Below are 16969 nucleotides of genomic sequence, written 5' to 3' on the forward strand. Positions count from 1 at the left end.
CCCCCCGGGACCCCCAAATCCCCCCCGGGACCCCATAAACACACCCCGGGACCCCCAAACCAGCCCCGGGACCCCCAAACCACCCCGAGACCCCATCAACACACCCCGGGACCCCCAAATCCCCCCGGGACCCCCAAATCCCCCCCGGGACCCCCCAAAGGACCCCCCAAAGCCCGGACCCCGGGACCCCCCAAAGCCCTGCAGAGCTCCCGAGGCCTCCGGGACACCCCCAGGCCCCCCTGCCCAGCGCCCCCGGGGTCCCCGGGCTGTCCCCAGACTGTCCCGAGCTGTCCCCAGACTGTCCCGGGTTATCCCAGGTTATCCCCGGGCTGTCCCCAGACTGTCCCGAGCTGTCCCCAGACTGTCCCGAGCTGTCCCCAGACTGTCCCAGGTTATCCCAGGTTATCCCCGGGCTGTCCCCAAACTATCCCAGGCTGTCCCCAGACTGTCCCGAGCTGTCCCCAGACTGTCCCGGGTTATCCCAGGTTATCCCCGGGCTGTCCCCAAACTATCCCGAGCTGTCCCCAGACTGTCCCGGGTTATCCCAGGTTATCCCCGGGCTGTCCCCAAACTATCCCGGGCTGTCCCGGGCTGCCCCAGTTATCCCAGTCTGTCCTGGTGTATCCCAGTCTGTCCCGGTCTGTTCCGGTTATCCCGGTTATCCCGGTTATCCTGGTTATCCTGGTTATCCCGGTCTGTCCCGGTCTGTCCCAGTTACCCCGGTTATCCTGGTTATCCCGGTTATCCCGGTTATCCCAGTTACCCCGGTTATCCCGGTTATCCCGGTTACCCCGGTTACCGCGGTTATCCCGGTTATCCCAGTTATCCCGGTTATCCCGGTTACCCCGGTTATCCCGGTTACCCCGGTTACCCCGGTTACCGCGGTTATCCTGGTTATCCCGGTTATGCCGGTTATCCCGGTTACCCCGGTTATCCCAGTTATCCCGGTTATCCTGGTTACCCCGGTTATCCCGGTTATCCCAGTTACCCCGGTTATCCTGGTTACCCCGGTTATCCCGATTACCCCAGTTACCCCGGTTACCGCGGTTATCCTGGTTATCCCGGTTATGCCGGTTATCCCGGTTACCCCGGTTATCCCAGTTATCCCGGTTACCCCGGTTATCCCGGTTACCCCGGTTATCCCGTCTCACCCTTGACGATCTGCATGGCGCAGGCGCGGTACACCTGCTCCTGCGTCGTGTTCGGCGGGAACACGCGGTCAAAGACATACGGCTTGCCCTGGGGACACACGGACACGCGTGGGGACACACGGACACGCGTGGGGACTGAGGAACACACGGACACGTGTGGGGACACACGGACACGCGTGGGGACAGACGGACACGCGTGGGGACAGACGGACACACGTGGGGACTGAGGAACACACGGACACGCGTGGGTCTGGGACACACGGACACACGTGGGGACAGAGGGACACACTGACACGTGTGGGGACACATGGACACGCTTGTGGACAGACGGACACACGGACACGCGTGGGGACAGACGGACACAGGGGGGACAGAGGGACACGTGTGGGTCGGGGACAGAGGGACACGTGTGGGGACAGAGGGACACGGGAGGGGGGGACACAGGGACACGAGTGGGTGACAGACGGACAAGCGTGGAGACAGAGGGACACGCGTTGGAGACAGAGGGACACACGTGGGTGAATGACGGACACGTGTGGGGGACATACGGACACGCGTGGGGGACAGAGGGACACGGGGGGTCCCCGCCGCAGGGCCCCCCCAGACCGCAGCACGGCGGGGGGGCCGTGGGGCCTCTCCCACTCTGCACCCCCGACACCCACCCCGAACCCCACCCGCACCCCCACTCACGGACCCGGCCCCAGAGACCCCAGACCCCAAATATCCACACCCCCCATAGCCCCTCACAGCCCCCCAGACCCCCAGAGACCCCCCAGACCCCACAGACCCCCACAGACCCCACAGACCCCAAATATCCACACCCCCCATAGCCCCTCACAGCCCCCCAGACCCCCCCCAGACCCCCACAGACCCCACAGACCCCCACAGACCCCACAGACCCCACAGACCCCCCCCAGACCCCACAGACCCCACAGACCCCCCCCAGACCCCCCCAGACCCCACAGACCCCCCCCAGACCCCCCCAGACCCCACAGACCCCACAGACCCCACAGACCCCAAATATCCACACCCCCCATAGCCCCTCACAGCCCCCCAGACCCCCAGAGACCCCCCAGACCCCACAGACCCCCACAGACCCCCCAGACCCCCCAGACCCCACAGACCCCCCCAGACCCCCCCAGACCCCCCCAGACCCCACCGACCCCAAAGACCCCACAGACCCTCAGAGACTCCCACAGCCCCACAGCCCCCACAGCCCCCCAGACCCCCCCCACCCCACAGACCCCACAGACCCCACCGCCCCACAGACCCCCCCAGACCCCCCCAGACCCCACCGACCCCAAAGACCCCACAGACCCTCAGAGACTCCCACAGCCCCACAGACCCCACCGCCCCACAGACCCCCCAGACCCCCCAGACCCCACAGATCCCCTGCATCCCCCGGGACCCCCCAGAGCCCCCCCAGGGCCCTCCCTAGACTGTCAGACACCCCCAGACCCCCCCACACGCCCAGAGACCCCCAGAGATCCCCCCAGACCCCCCAGACACCCCCACCCCAGGGAGATGTCCAGGCCCCGGGGCTGAGCCGGGACACACGGACACACGGACACAGGGACACACGGACACACGGACACATGGACACATGGACACGGGGAAACATGGACATGGGGACACAAGAACAGGGGGACACACGGACACACGGACACACAGACACACGGACACATGGATATGGGGACACACGGACACAAGGACACGGGGACACATGGACACAGGGACACACAGACACAGGGACACACGGACACAGGGACACAGGGACACAGAGACACAGGGACACAGGGACACATGAACACACAGACACAGGGACACACGGACACAGGGACACATGAACACAGGGACACACGGACACAGGGACACATGGATACGGGGACACACGGACACATGGACATGGGGGACACACGGACACATGGACACAGGGACACATGGACACAGGGACACATGGACACAGAGACACACGGACACGGGGATACACGGACACATGGACACAGGGACATGGGGGACACACGGACACGGGGACAGGGGGACACATGGGCACACGGACACACAGTCATGGGGACACACAGACACGGGGACACACAGCCATGGGGACACACGGACACACGTACACGGGGACACACGGACACACGGACACACGGACACACGGACGCGGGGACAGCCGGTGTCCGCAGCCCGCGCCCCCGCTCCCCCCGGTCCCCCGCAGCCGCCGCAGCTCCGCGGCCCCGCCCGCCGCCGGTCACGCAACCTCCCCGCACCCCCCGCACCCCCACCCTGCCCGGGCCCGCACCCCGCACCCACCGCCCCCACCCGCAGCCCCCATCCCACCCGCACCCACCCGCAGCCCCCATCCCACCCGCACCCACCGCCCCCACCCGCACCGCCACCCCCGCGACTCCCCCCGCGCCCGCAACCTCCTGCCCCGCATTGCGCCGGCACAGCCGCACCGCGCCGGCCCCGGCCAGGGACCCCCACCCAGGGACCCCACCCAGGGACCCCACCCAGGGACCCCATCCACGGACCCCATCCACGGACCTCACCCACGGACCCCCCATCCCATGGAATCCCCCCCACCCACGGACCCCATCCACGGACCCCATCCACGGACCCCATCCACGGACCCCATCCACGGACACCACCCTCGGACCCCCACCCACGGACCCCCCCTCCCATGGAATCCCCCCCATCCACCGACCCCCATCCACGGACCCCCACCTACGGACCCCATCCACGGACCCCACCCACGGACCCCATCCACGGACCCCATCCACGGACCTCACCCACGGACCCCACCCACGGACCCCATCCACGGACCCCATCCACGGACCCCACCCAGGCACCCCACCCACGGACCCCACCCACGGACCCCCCCACCCACGGCCCCCTCCCCACGCCCGCAGACCCCCCCGGGGACCATCGCTTCCCCCCGACGCCCCCTCCGGGCGAGGGGGGGGCGTTATGGGGAGGCGGGGAGGGGGTGGCAATATTTTGGGGGCCTCAGCCGCCCCCCGGATGAGCCCCTAACAAAGGGCGGGGCCGCAGCGCCGGGGGAGGGGGGGATCTGCGGCACCCCCCCACCCCCCCGGCTGCTTTGGGGGCCGATCGTGCCCCCCCGGCGGGGTCAGGGCGTTTCTGCTCAGTGTAAACATCCCCCCCCCGGCACTGGGCAAACTGGGAGTGCCCGAGCCTCGGAAATGGGGGGAGGGTCCCGGGGGGCAGCGGCCGCACCCAGAGCAGGGTCTGCCCCCCAAGTGACAACGCCCCCGCTGCGGGGACCCCCTCCCGAAGTGGGGGTGCCGCCCCCCCCCACCCTGGGGGTCCCCCCGCTCTGACTCACCCCCACCACGACGCTGTCGTCCCCCTGGAACACGGGCAGGAACTTGTCCCCCCGCAGGATCTCGGCCTGGTTGAGGGGCCGGAACCGGCACAGGACCTTGATGCTGCACTCGGAGCTGAGCTCGGCCATGGCGGGGGTCGGGGGGCGGCGAGACGGGGGCGGGCAAGGCAGCGGGGGTGTCACAGCCTAAGGCTCCGGCGGCACCGGGGCGCAGGAGGGTACCCGGGGATGCCCGGCGGTACCCGAGGGTGCAGGATGCAGCTCAGGGACGCGGGATGCTGCCCAAAGATGCAGGGGGGTGCCCAGGTGGTGCCCAGGGATGCAGGATGCTGCTCAGGGATGCAGGATGCTGCCCAAAGATGCAGGATGCTGCTCAGGGACGCAGGATGCTGCCCAAAGATGCAGGATGCTGCTCAGGGATGCAGGATGCTGCTCAGGGACGCAGGATGCTGCCCGGGCGGTACCCAAGGACTCGGAATGCTGCCCGGGATGCAGGATGCTGCTCAGCACTGCAGGGTGGTACCCAGGGCTGCGGGTGGTACCCAGGGATGCAGGATGCGCTGCGGGATGCAGGATGCGGCTTGCGGGCTGCAGGATGCGGGAGGCGGCGCCGGGCGGGGCTGACGCTCCGCAGCTGCCGCTGTCGCCGCTCCTGTGACCGCCGCTGTCGCCACTGCAGCCCCGGGACCGGCGGGCGGGGGGGCCGCCCCCCGCGCCCCCTCCCCCGCCTTAAGGTGGAGCCGCCCGCGGCTCTTAAGGTGGACGGAACTGGAAGGGGGGGACGCAGCCCCGGGGATGGACCCCCCCAAAATGCTGATTCACGGCTGGAGGAGCGGGACGGGCCGGGGAACGGGACCGGGGCGCGGCTGGGGAGGGGGGAGCAGGGCCAGCCTCCCCCCGCCGCCCTGCCCGGTGTCCCCCCCGCGGGAAGGCGGCGGTCCTGACTCATCCCCCCGGCCTGGAGATCCCCCGCCCCTCCGTGAGACCCCCCAAACACGCCGGGGGGCGGCCCGGAGCTGACCCCGGGGGTCTCCCGCGGGTGAGAAGTGCAGCCTCACCATGGGATGCAGCCCTGGACACACCCATGGGTGCCCACCCACCTGCGTGGCCGCAGTGCCACCCAGCCTGTGCTTGCCCCCACTGATGGGGGACACCCATGAGCCTGCCCCGGGTGTCCCCCCGGGTCCCCACCGTGTCCCCCACCCTGCGCTCTGCCGTGTGCCCCTCATGTGTCCTCCCGTGTGTCCCCCTGGCGTGCGCCCACTGCGTGCCCCTGTGCCCCCCGTGTTTCCCCCTGTGTCCCCCCGTGTCCCTTCATGTGTCCCCACATCTGAACCCCGTGTCCCCCCGCGTGCTCCGCGTGTGCCCCCCCATGTGTGTCCCCGCGCGTGTCCTCGTGTGCCCCCACCCGTGTGCCCCCCTCTGTGTCGCCCCCTGTGTCTCCCCCCGTTCCCCGCCCCTTGTTCACCCCCGGTGTGTCCCCCTCGTACCCCCGTGCCCCGTCCGTGGCCGTGTGCCCCCTGTCCCACACCACTGTCCTCCTCCGTGTCCGTGTGTCCCCATTGTCCCCCCCATCGTCCCCCCCACTGTCCCCCCAATTGTCCTCCCAGTTGTCCCTCCAATTGTCCCCTCCACTGTCCCCCCAGTTGTCCCCTCCACTGTCCCCCCCATCGTCCCCCCCACTGTCCCCCCAATTGTCCTCCCAGTTGTCCCTCCAATTGTCCCCTCCACTGTCCCCCCAGTTGTCCCCTCCACTGTCCCCCCCATCGTCCCCCCCACTGTCCCCCCATCGTCCCCCAGTTGTCCCCCCAACTGTCCCCCCAATTGTCCTCCCAGTTGTCCCCCCCATCGTCCCCCCCCACTGTCCCCCCAGTTGTCCCCCTAATTGTCCCCCCATTGTCCCCCCCACTGTCCCCCCTCCATGTCCCCCCCACTGTCTCCCTAATTGTCCCCCCCCACTGTCCCCCCAGTTGTTCCCCCAGTTGTCCCCCCCACTGTCCCCCCCACTGTCCCCCCCACTGTCCCCCCAGTTGTCCCCCCCATCGTCCCCCCCATCGTCCCCCCCACTGTCCCCCCAGTTGTTCCCCCAGTTGTCCCCCCACTGTCCTCCCCCAATTGTCCTCCCAGTTGTCCCCCCCACTGTCCCACCCCACTGTCCCCCCCACTGTCTCCCCAATTGTCCCCCCCCACTGTCCCCCCAGTTGTTCCCCCAGTTGTCCCCCCCACTGTCCCCCCCCACTGTCCCCCCCACTGTCTCCCCAATTGTCCCCCCCCAATGTCCCCCCCACTGTCCCCCCAGTTGTCCCCCTAATTGTCCCCCCACTGTCCCCCCACTGTCCCCCCAATTGTCCCCCCACTGTCCCCCCAGTTGTCCCCCTAATTGTCCCCCCACTGTCCCCCCAATTGTCCCCCCACTGTCCCCCCAATTGTCCCCCCATTGTCCCCCAGTGCCGCCCCCGCCCCGTCTGCTCGTTCAGGCCCCGCCCCCGCCTCAGCCAGGCCCCGCCCACCTCTCCAGGCCCCGCCCACCCGCCCGGCCCCGCCCCTGCGCTCTCGCCTCTCGCACCGCCCCGCGCGGCTCTCGCGAGACCAGCCCCGCCCCGGCCCTGCGCGGCCATTCCGGGACCCGGCACCGGCCCCGGTACCGACCCCCGGTACCGACCCCCGCAACCGGCCCCGGCACCGGCCCCGGCACCGACCCCCGGTACCGACCCCCGCAACCGGCCCCGGTTCCGACCCCCGGCACCGACCCCCGCAACCGGCCCCGGTTCCGACCCCCAGCACCGACCCCCGGCACCGACCCCCGGTACCGACCCCCGGCACCGACCCCCGGCACCGACCCCCGGTACCCACCCCCGCAACCGGCACCGGCCCCGGTACCGACCCCCGGTACCGACCCCCGCAACCGGCCCCCGGTACCAACCCCCGGTACCGCCCCCACCATGGCCGACCCCAAGTACGCCGACCTGCCCGGCATCGTGAGTGAGGGGCCGGGCCGGGAGGAGCCGGGGCTGTGAGCGGGTGTAGCAGGGGTCGGGGGCTCTGAGGGGATCGGGGGGATCAGAGGGGGCCGGGGGTGCTGAGGGCCCTGAGGGGATCGGGGGAGTCAAGCGGGATAAGCCCTGGGGGACAATGAGGGAACTGCGGGGATCTGGGGTCTGAGGGGGATCTTAGGGGCCCGAGGGGATCTGAGGGGGATCTGGGGGTCTGAGGGGGATCTGGGGATCTGAGGGGGATCTGGGGGTCTGAGGGGGATCTGGGGATCTGAGGGGGATCTGGGGGTCTGAGGGGGATCTGGGGGTCTGAGGGGGATCTGGGGATCTGAGGGGGATCTGGGGGTCTGAGGGGCCCAGAGGGTCTGAGGGGGCCAGAGGGTCTGAGGGGGATCTGGGGGTCTGAGGGGGATCTTAGGGGCCAGAGGGTCTGAGGGGGATCTGGAGGTCTGAGGGGTATTTGGGGATCTGAGGGGGATCTGGGGGTCTGAGGGGGCGGGGGGGTCTGAAGGGGCCAGAGGGTCTGAGGGGGATCTTAGGGGCCCGAGGGGATCTGAGGGGGATCTGGAGGTCTGAGGGGTATTTGGGGATCTGAGGGGGTTCTGGGGGTCTGAGGGGGATCTGGGGGTCTGAGGGGGCCGGGGGGTCTCGGAATTGGAGGGGACCGGTGGGACATGGAGGGACTGGGGAGGTGGGAGAAGGGCGGCTCGGAGAGGGTCCGAGGGTCAGAGCGGGTCAGGGGGATCTGGGGGTGCTGCGGGGTGTCTCAGGGCTCTGGGGGGACCCGGGGAATCAGGGGTCCTGAGGTGGGCTGAGGGGGCTGAGGGACTGCAGGGATCAAGTCAAATTTGGGGGGTCTGAGCTTGGAATGACTGACAGGGTCTGGGGGCCAGGGGGATTTGGGAAATCTGAGGGGTGGTAGGTCTGGAGAAGATCTGGAGGTGAGCTGAGGGGTCCGTGGGGTGGGGGGTTGGCAGTGTTTGGGGTGTAGGAATGGGAGGGGGCTGGGGCTGGGGAGGGCTTGGGGTGCCAGGAAGGGCACCTGTCTGTCTGTCTGTGGGTCTGTCCGTGGGGTGAGCCCGGATCCCTGGGGCGTGGGAGCACCCCGTGCGTTTGGGGTGACGGTGGGAACTGGGACGTGGTGCTGGGGGGAGATCAGGGGACGGGGGCAGTGAGTCGGGGTGTTGGGGGGACACTGGGGTGTTTGAAGTGCTTTTGGGGGAGCGGGGCAGTCAGCACGGGGTGTGGGGACACTGGGATGTCCAGAGGGACATGTGGCACATCAGGGATGAGGTGTGGGGGTCCCAGCACGGTCCTGGTGCCGCAGGCCCGGAACGAGCCCGACGTGTACGAGACCAGTGACCTGCCTGAGGATGACCAGGCCGAGTTCGAGGCGGTAAGGCCCGGCCCGTGGGGGGAGCAGCAGCTGCACCGGACCCCCGGGACCCCCGGGACCCCCAGCACTGGCACCGTGACAGGGAACCAGCCCCCCATGCACCCGGCAGCACCGCATTGTGCACAGCGACACGTCACCCCACAGTGACAGTGTCCTCACAGTCCCAATGTCCTCCACAGTGACAGTGTCCACCCAGTCCCAATGTCCTCCACAGTGACAGTGTGTCCCCACAGTGACATTTTCCTCCACAATGACAGTGTCCCCCACAGTGACAGTGTGTCACCTCACAGTGACATTTTTCCCACAGTTACAGTGTTCACCCAGTCCCAATGTCCCCCACAGTGCCAGTGTCCCCACAGAGACAGTGTCCCCACAGTCCCAATGTCCCCCATGGTGACAGTGTCCCCACAGTGACATTTTTCCCCACAGTGGCAGTGTCCCCCCACAGTGCCAGTGTGCCCCACGGTGACAGTGTCCCCACAGTGCCAGTGTGCCCCACAGTGACAGTGTCCCCACGGTGACAGTGTCCCCACAGTGACAGTGTGCCCCACAGTGGCAGTGTCCCCCCACAGTGCCAGTGTGCCCCACAGTGACAGTGTCCCCCACAGTGTCAGTGTGCCCCACAGTGACAGTGTCCCTACGGTGACAGTGTCCCCCACAGTGACAGTGTCCCCACAGTGACAGTGTCCCCACAGTGACATTTTTCCCCACAGTGACAGTGTCCCCCACAGTGACATTTTCCTCCACAGTGACAGTGTCCCCCACAGTGACAGTGTCCCCACAGTGACATTTTTCCCCACAGTGACAGTGTCCCCCACAGTGACAGTGTCCTCCACAGTGACAGTGTCCCCCCACAGTGACATTTTTCCCCACAGTGACAGTGTCCCCCACAGTGACAGTGTCCCCACAGTGACATTTTTCCCCACAGTGACAGTGTCCCCCACAGTGACATTTTCCTCCACAGTGACAGTGTCCCCACAGTGACATTTTCCTCCACAGTGACAGTGTCCCCACAGTGACAGTGTCCCCACAGTGACAGTGTCCCCCACAGTGGCAGTGTCCCCACAGTGACAGTGTGCCCCACGGTGACAGTGTGCCCCACGGTGACAGTGTCCCCCACAGTGACATTTTCCTCCACAGTGACAGTGTCCCCACGGTGACAGTGTCCCCCACGGTGACAGTGTCCCCCACAGTGACATTTTCCTCCACAGTCCCAATGTCCCCCACAGTGACAGTGTCCCCCACGGTGACAGTGTCCCCCACAGTGACATTTTCCTCCACAGTCCCAATGTCCCCCACAGTGACAGTGTCCCCACAGTGACAGTGTCCCCCACAGTGACATTTTCCTTCACAGTGACAATGTCCCCACAGTGGCAGTGTGCCCCACGGTGACAGTGTCCCCCCATGATGACAATGTTCCCTGCAGTGTAGCCCCCCCACCCCCTGTGGCACCCTGCCTGTGCTTTGGGGCAGGAAGGGGAGAGCAGGACCCGGCTGGGGGTCCCTGTCCTTGCTGTCCTTGTCCCCAAGAGGAACTGAGCTGCCGGTTCCCCAGCCCCACCCCGAGGGGAACAAGGGGGACCCTCTAAACCTGCTCTGAATACTGGGGGGTCCCCAGGCCTGGGCTGAGGCCGTTCTTGGGGGGAGCTGCCCAGGGAGTTCAGTGTGCAGCGACAGAAGGTCCATCCTGGTGGGGCTCAGGGGACCCCCAGAGTGTGGAGTGACACAGGGCTCCATCACTGCGGGGCCCGAAGGGTCCCCAGGACCCAGGGGGTGACACTGGGTTCTGTCCGCAAGGGGCACGAGGGACCCTCAGGGATGGGAGCACATGGGGGTCTGTCCTTGAGGCCACATGGCAGAGGGGACCCCCAGGTGTGGGGTGACCCCCAGATGTGCTGGGGAGGACAATGGGAGTTCAGGGGTCGTGGCCCAAGAGGTGACTCGGTGCCAATGAGGCAGTGAGGGGGTGCCAGGCCTTGGGGGTGCAGGGGGTGCAGCCACCCTCTGCTGTTGGTGCCGTTGGTGTTTTTGAGGTCTGGGAGATTGGCACAGGTCCCTGGCATGGAGCAGGGGCCCACCAGGTACCCCTAAATCCTGAGGGGGGCAAAGAGACCCCCCAGCTGTGAAAGCAGAGCAGCAAGATGGGCTGAAACGGGGTTTGAGCCCAAAGTGGACCCAAAGTCATGAGAAGACGTGTGGCCCCTACTGTGGTGGGAGGCCAGGGATGGGGGGTCCTAAGCCCCCCCTGCCTCGAGGAGCCCTTCACCAGCTCTGGGGTGTTGGGGGGTCCTTCCTCCCCCTCGGGGAGCCCCCCAGACTGACCAGGGCTCCCCCTGCTTCCCCCCTGCTCCCGCCTGGCCTGGACTCAGTTTGCACAAGTAAGCGCAGCCCTGCTTTGGGGTGCATGGGGGGGCACTGCTGCATGTGCATGGGGGTCCCTGCGCTGTCCCCTCAGGGGTCCCCCTGCTGCACTGGGGGTTTTGGGGTGCCTTGCGCTGTCCCCCCGCTCTGCCTTGCCCTCTGCATCCTCTGCCTGCTGCCCGCACTGCCCACCTGGCCTTGGGACCCCCAGGACCCCCCGGGACCTCCGGGCTGGGTCTCACTGCCCTGGGGACGCTGCCTGGGCATGGGGGGCTGTGCTGAGCCCCCTTAGTGCTGCCAGCATTGTATGGGGCGGCTGCTGGGCTGGGGCAGCTCCCGGCCCTTCAGAGCCCCCCAGGCTCCCCGGGGGCCCTGGGGTCCCAATGGGTGTTGGGGTCCTGTGGGGGAGCACTTGGCTCCACTCACACCCCCCCGGCTAAGAGCCAGAGCTCCTGAGGGGAGTTCTGGGGTGATCCCCAAAACTCTGGCCATGTCCTGCTCCCCTCCAGGGCACAGCCCTGCCGGCCCATCCCCGGCTGCCCCAGGTCTGCCCCACTGCCCCTCGTCCTGCAGGGGTCCCAGCCCTCGGGGGTCCGCGTCCCGTGGGGTTCCCTGTCCCGCAGGGGTCCCCAGCCCTCGGGGGGCGGCAGGCGCGGGCCGGACCTTCTAACGCGGATTTTGTCTCTCTCTCCCCTCTCTAACCTTGCTCTGACTTTCTCACCTCTGGGAAACGCCAGGAGCTGGTAAGCGCCCGTCTCCCGGCCACTGTCACTGTCCCTCAGCCACTGTCACCCGCTGCCACCCACCGCAGCCCCCTAACGCTGCCAGCGCTGCTCCCGCCGCTCTCACTCCCCGCAGCAAACCCGTGGCCCTGAGACCACCCGGGCCGGAGCTGGGAGGGGCTGGAGAGGGACACCTGGGGGTCCTTTGGGTCCCCCCAGAGCCCTGCTGAGCCGGGGACACCCTTGATGGCAGCAGAGGGCGAGGGGAGCCCGGACACCCCGGCCGTGCCCACCCTGCCCGGCACAGGGCATGGCCCCTGGTCTGGGGGTCTGGGGGCCTGTGCCCCCCGCTGCCCCCCTGGGGAGATCAGCCCAAAAGGCAGCCAGAGGGCAGTGACAGCCCAGGGGGCCACCCTGGGGAGGAGGTTGTCCTGCCAAAACACAGCTGGGGGACAGTGACAGTCCCACAGGGACAGGGGTCACCCTGGAGGGACCAGCGATGGCTCCTGGTCCTGGCCAGGGGCTGCTGGAACGTTCCACGGTTTGGGATAGGCTGAACCTGAGCTGGGCCAGGCCAGGGGCCCAGAGTCCCAGCACGTCTTTGGGGGGCCCCTGCCTGCTGGTCTGGCCAGACCGGGGTCCAGTGTCAGCACGCTGGGCCAAGCTGGGGTCTGGTGTCCCCACACTGTGCCAGGGGTCCAAAGTCCCCACTCCAGACTCTTGAGGGTACCTGCCCCCGGGCCAGGCCAGTCGGGGCTGTGATGTCCCCACCCTGGACCCTTGGGGACGCGCCACATCAGTGCCAGCAGAGCCCTCTCTGGGCCACACTGGGGGCCTGTGCCTGTGTCCTGGGGAGGCCCAGGCCAGCGCGCCCAGCCCTGCCTGTGCCATGTGCTGGGGGTGGTGGCAGCCCTGGGGCTCCCTTGTCCCCATCCCTGTCGTGCTGGGGGAGGTGGTGGCAGTGTGGGAGCACCCTGTCCCTGTCCCTGTCCCTGACGTGGCTCTGTGTGCAGGAGGAGCTGAGCAGCACCAGCGTGGAGCACCTGATCATCAATCCCAACGCTGCCTACGAGAAGTTCCGGGACAAGCGCCTGGGCACCGAGGGTGTGGGTGAGCTGGGGGGCCGGGGATGAGCCAGGGGACCACCGGGGCACTGAGCCCCCCGGGCCGTGCGGGGTCACACCCGGCTCTGCCTCCTCCAGATTTCTCTGACCGCATCGGCCGGACGCGGACCACGGGTTACGAGGCTGGGGAGTATGAGATGGTGAGTGGGCAAGGGGCACCCTCCTCCCCACGCAGCGCTGGGGACACCCCTGCGTGCCCCAGGTCCCATGGGACCCCCGGGGTCGCCTGCTGCAGCCCCTGGCCGTGCCTCACAGGAGCCGTGTGCCAGATCCACCATGGCAGCGCCGTGCCGCTCTCTGCCCAGTCCGTCCCAGTCTGCCACGCTGGGAGCCCTGACCCGACCACAGACCCCCGAGGGTGCTCAGGAGAGCACTGGTCACCAAGTCCTGGATGGACCGGGGGGTCCCAGGGTGGATCTGGGGATGGACCCGGGGGTCCCAGGATAATCCTGCCTGGCTCGTGTTCAGCTGGGTGTCCCCCAGGACCCCCAGACCTTTCCTGGGTATCCCCCACCGTGTCCTGGTGCTGGGGCCTGCCTGTCCCCTCACTGACTCTGAAGTTCTGTCACCCCAATTCCCTGGGCTGTCCTGGCTCCTCATCCCTCAGGACCCTCACAGGGTGGGCTGCAGTCCCTGTCACCCAGCGCCAAAGGGGAGAAGGTGGCTGAGGGTCACCTGGCTGCTTGGCCTGCTCAGAGGGGGTGACATCTGTGTCCCCTGGCCTGGTCACTGTGGCCTGTCGGGCTGGGCCATCACACCCCACACCAGCCCAGCTCAGGTTTGCTCTGGGAACAGCTGGATTTGGGCAAAGATCAGGAAACCCCCACATTCCATGGGGAGCATGCCACCACCCAGAACCACCCCACAGCTTCAGAGCTCCGGGTTAGGAGGAAGAGGAGCTCTGTGGGCACTAAGATGAGGAGATCCATGGGGATGGTGATGAGGAGCTTCTTGAGGGTGAGGAGGAGGAGTTCCATGGGGGTGAAGATGAGCTTCATGAGGATGCAGGTGGGGAGCTCTGAGGATGAAGATGAGGAGTTCTGTGAGGATGAAGATGAGCTCCAGTGCAGCCCCTCTCCCTGTGGGTTCAGGACTCCCCTGCACTGCTCCTGCCCTGCCCTGCTGACCATGTCAGGTTCCCTATAGGTGCCACCTGAGGTTCTGTCACCTGAGGCTGCTCTGACCTGTCCCTGCTCCTTCTGCTTGGTGCCAGGTGCTGCCAGCACCTGTGAGCCCCCTGAGCCCCTGTGAGACCCCAGACTCCTCTGAGACCCCTGAACTCTGTGAGATCCCTGAGCACTCCGTGAGACCCCCTGAACCACCATGGCCCCTCCACCATCCCATGAGCTCCCCTGACCCTGTGTGAGCCCCCTGGCCCCCCATGAGCCCCCCGACCCATTTCTCCCACAGCTGGGTGAGGGTCTTGGTGCCAAGGAGACGCCGCAGCAGCGATTCCAGCGGTTGCAGCATGAGGTGCAGGAGCTGCTCCGGGATGTGGAGCAGATCCAGGTGAGCTCCCACCTGTCCTGGGGCAGGGCTTTGGGGTGACATAGCAGCTGTGTGTGCAGGTGAGCCCCCACCTGTCCCAGGTGAGCCCCCACCTGTCCCAGGGTGTGTCCAGGGGTGACACGGCCCCTGTGTGTCCCCAGAGCTCAGTGAAGGAGTCGGGGGCTGAGGAGGAGCTCACGCCCATGGCCCTGGCCAGGCAGGTGGAGGTGCTGAAGCAGCAGCTGCTCGGCTCCCACCTGGAGAAGGTTCTGGGCCCTGGTGCCGCCGTCGACTTCGCTGATCCCGAGGGTGCCCTGGCCAAGTGAGTGGGGGACGCGACCCCAGGGGGGCACGGTGGCGTCCCCGTGGGGCTGGGACAGGGACCCTGCCCAGCTTGTCCCCTTCCTGCTTTGTCCCTGTGCCCACCTTGTCCCCTCCTGGCCGTCCCAGGCGGCTGCTGCAGCAGCTGGAGGTGGCCAAGTGCAGCAAAGCCACGCCGGGGAAGGGCCCCGCGCGGGCCCCGGCCCCTGCCGGCGACGCCGTCACCTTCGAGCTCTACTGGAGGCCGGAGCAGGACCAGTTTGCCCAGTCTGCCAAGGTGAGTGGGGGGCTGCTGGTCCCACAGGGGCATCCTGGGGCGGGCCACCGCACCTGGGACCCAGCCCTGCTCACCCCAAACCCCACAGGTGTCAGAGCTGGAGAAGCGTCTGGCACTGCTGGAGGCGGCCATGAGGTGTGAGCCTGACAGCCAGGTGAGTGCCCAGGTGAGGGGGGCTGAGGGGGGCTGCCCTGCCTCCCTCTGCCACTTTCCTACCTCCTTTATGTGCCCCCTCCTGCCCCACTGACACCATTTCCCCCCACAGAACCCACTGCTGGTGGGGCTGAAGGGCTCCAGTCTCATGGTGAGTCAGGCTTTGGGGGAGCCGCTGTCCCCCCCTGCCCCCAGTGCTTTGGGGGGCTGCTGTGCCCCCCTCACCTGCCCCCCTGCCCCCTCCCCAGGACACGGTGCAGGTGCTGCAGGCCAAGGTGAACGTTCTGGATGTGGCTGTGCTGGACCAGGTGGAGGCTCGGCTGCAGGTGAGGGGAGCTGGGGGGCACTGCTGAAATTAGGGGGCACTGCTGAAACACAGAGACATTACTGGGTTTGGGGCGCTCTGCTGGATTTGGGGTTTCTTTCTCCCCCCGCACCAGAGCGTCCTGGGGAAGGTGAACGAGATCGCCAAGCACAAGGCCACGGTGCAGGACGCTGACACACAGAGCAAGGTATGGGCTGTGGGGCCCAGAGGCCATGAGGGGATCCAGAAAAGCCCCCCCAGGCTGCGCTGACCCCCCAACTGCTGCCCCCCAGATCCACCAGCTGTACGAGACGCTGCAGAGCTGGGACGCCGTGGCCAGCGCCCTGCCCGACGTGGTGCATCGCTTGGTGACCCTGAGGGACCTGCACGAGCAAGGTGAGGGCCCGAGGGGCTGCGGGACACCAGGTGGGGGTCACTGCCCTCCCCAGCACTCAGGTGTGTCCCCTTCCAGCCACCCAGTTCGGGCAGGTGCTGGTGCACCTTGACACAACGCAGCAGGAGATCGCAGGGGCTCTCAAGGACAACACGGTGCTGTTGGCCGAGGTGGGTCCCCCTGGCCCCCAACTGTCCCCATCACCCCATCCACCCCACCTCCCCTTCCCCACCGGCCCCATCACCCCATCCCCACTATCCCCCCTCACCCCATCCCCACTATCCCCCCTCACCCCATCCCCACTATCCCCCCTCACCCCATCCCCATTGTCCCCCCTCACCCCAACCCTGCCTGCCCCCCCAGGTTCAGAAGACAATGAAGGACAACCTGGCCATCGTCGAGGACAACTTTGCCGACATCGATGCCCGCATCAAGCGGCTGCAGAAGTGACAAGACCCCAGGACAGCTCCTGGGGGTCCCCTGAGGACGTCCCTGCGCCCCCTCCCCACGCCCCCCTGGGCTCTGTGACCCCCCCACAGGTCCCAGCTGCTGCTTGTAAATACCCTGGCTCGGCCCCCCAGCTCAGCCTCTGTCCCCGTCCCCACGGGGGTCCTCCCTGTCCCCCTGCTCCATCCCCACCTGTGGGTGTGTGGTCCCCCCGTACCCCAATAAACGGCTCAGCTCCCCGTGTGTGTGTCGGCATCTCGGATGGGGGCGGGAGCGGGGCCCCCCAAACTGGGGGTGGGCACTGCTGGGACTGGGGGGGACGCCCCCACAGGGACGAGGGGCTGGAGGGCAGCTGGGCCCCGCAGACAGGGGAGGGGTCCCAGGTGTGTCCCCCAGGGGTCCCAGGTGTGTCCCCCAGGCCCCTCACACGGGTCCTGCAGCCCCACCCGCACAGCCGGAGCGCCCCCACGGCACCGGTTTTGCCGCACA

General features: G+C 67.8%; 2 protein-coding genes across 5 annotated transcripts in view; one reads left to right on the forward strand and one right to left on the reverse strand.

The window, feature by feature from the left end:
* Positions 1 to 5199, reverse strand: part of LOC110481836 (kinesin heavy chain) — a 29262-nt gene extending 24063 nt beyond the window's left edge. For 2 of the 3 annotated variants that reach the window (XM_077788615.1, XM_077788614.1), the window contains exons 1-2: positions 4501 to 5199; positions 1152 to 1239 (exon numbers count right to left, since the gene is read on the reverse strand). In XM_077788615.1, coding sequence (XP_077644741.1) covers positions 1152 to 1239; positions 4501 to 4629 — 217 coding nt within the window. In that variant the 5' untranslated portion in view covers positions 4630 to 5199. Of the gene's footprint in view, positions 1 to 1151; positions 1242 to 3734; positions 3767 to 4500 lie in introns of those variants that run through there. The other variant, XM_077788616.1, reaches the window with a different exon arrangement.
* Positions 5200 to 7392: 2193 nt separating this feature from the next.
* DCTN2 (dynactin subunit 2) lies at positions 7393 to 16719 on the forward strand. 2 transcript variants are annotated; one of them, XM_077788622.1, is made up of 14 exons: positions 7393 to 7478; positions 8821 to 8889; positions 12986 to 13082; positions 13175 to 13236; positions 14507 to 14605; positions 14746 to 14906; positions 15035 to 15182; positions 15271 to 15348; positions 15448 to 15486; positions 15584 to 15661; positions 15776 to 15847; positions 15933 to 16035; positions 16112 to 16203; positions 16397 to 16719. In XM_077788622.1, exons 1-14 carry the CDS (start codon positions 7443 to 7445, stop codon positions 16481 to 16483), a joined length of 1221 nt encoding a protein of 406 aa, XP_077644748.1. In that variant the 5' UTR covers positions 7393 to 7442; the 3' UTR covers positions 16484 to 16719. The 2 variants fall into 2 exon arrangements, with proteins under 2 accessions (XP_077644748.1, XP_077644749.1); XM_077788623.1 differs by having other exon boundaries at positions 15271 to 15336.
* Positions 16720 to 16969: the final 250 nt, after the last annotated feature.

This window comes from Lonchura striata, chromosome 27, assembly GCF_046129695.1.
Source record: "Lonchura striata isolate bLonStr1 chromosome 27, bLonStr1.mat, whole genome shotgun sequence".
NCBI lineage: Eukaryota > Metazoa > Chordata > Aves > Passeriformes > Estrildidae > Lonchura > Lonchura striata.

Excerpts from the sequence above, each read along its gene's own strand:
- DCTN2 (XM_077788622.1), top strand. The coding sequence starts at position 7,443 with ATGGCCGACCCCAAGTACGCCGACCTGCCCGGCATC. Across the intron at positions 14,606-14,745 it reads GGGATGTGGAGCAGATCCAG|AGCTCAGTGAAGGAGTCGGG; the intron begins GTGAGCTCCCAC and ends GTGTGTCCCCAG. Across the intron at positions 16,036-16,111 it reads GAGGGACCTGCACGAGCAAG|CCACCCAGTTCGGGCAGGTG; the intron begins GTGAGGGCCCGA and ends GTCCCCTTCCAG.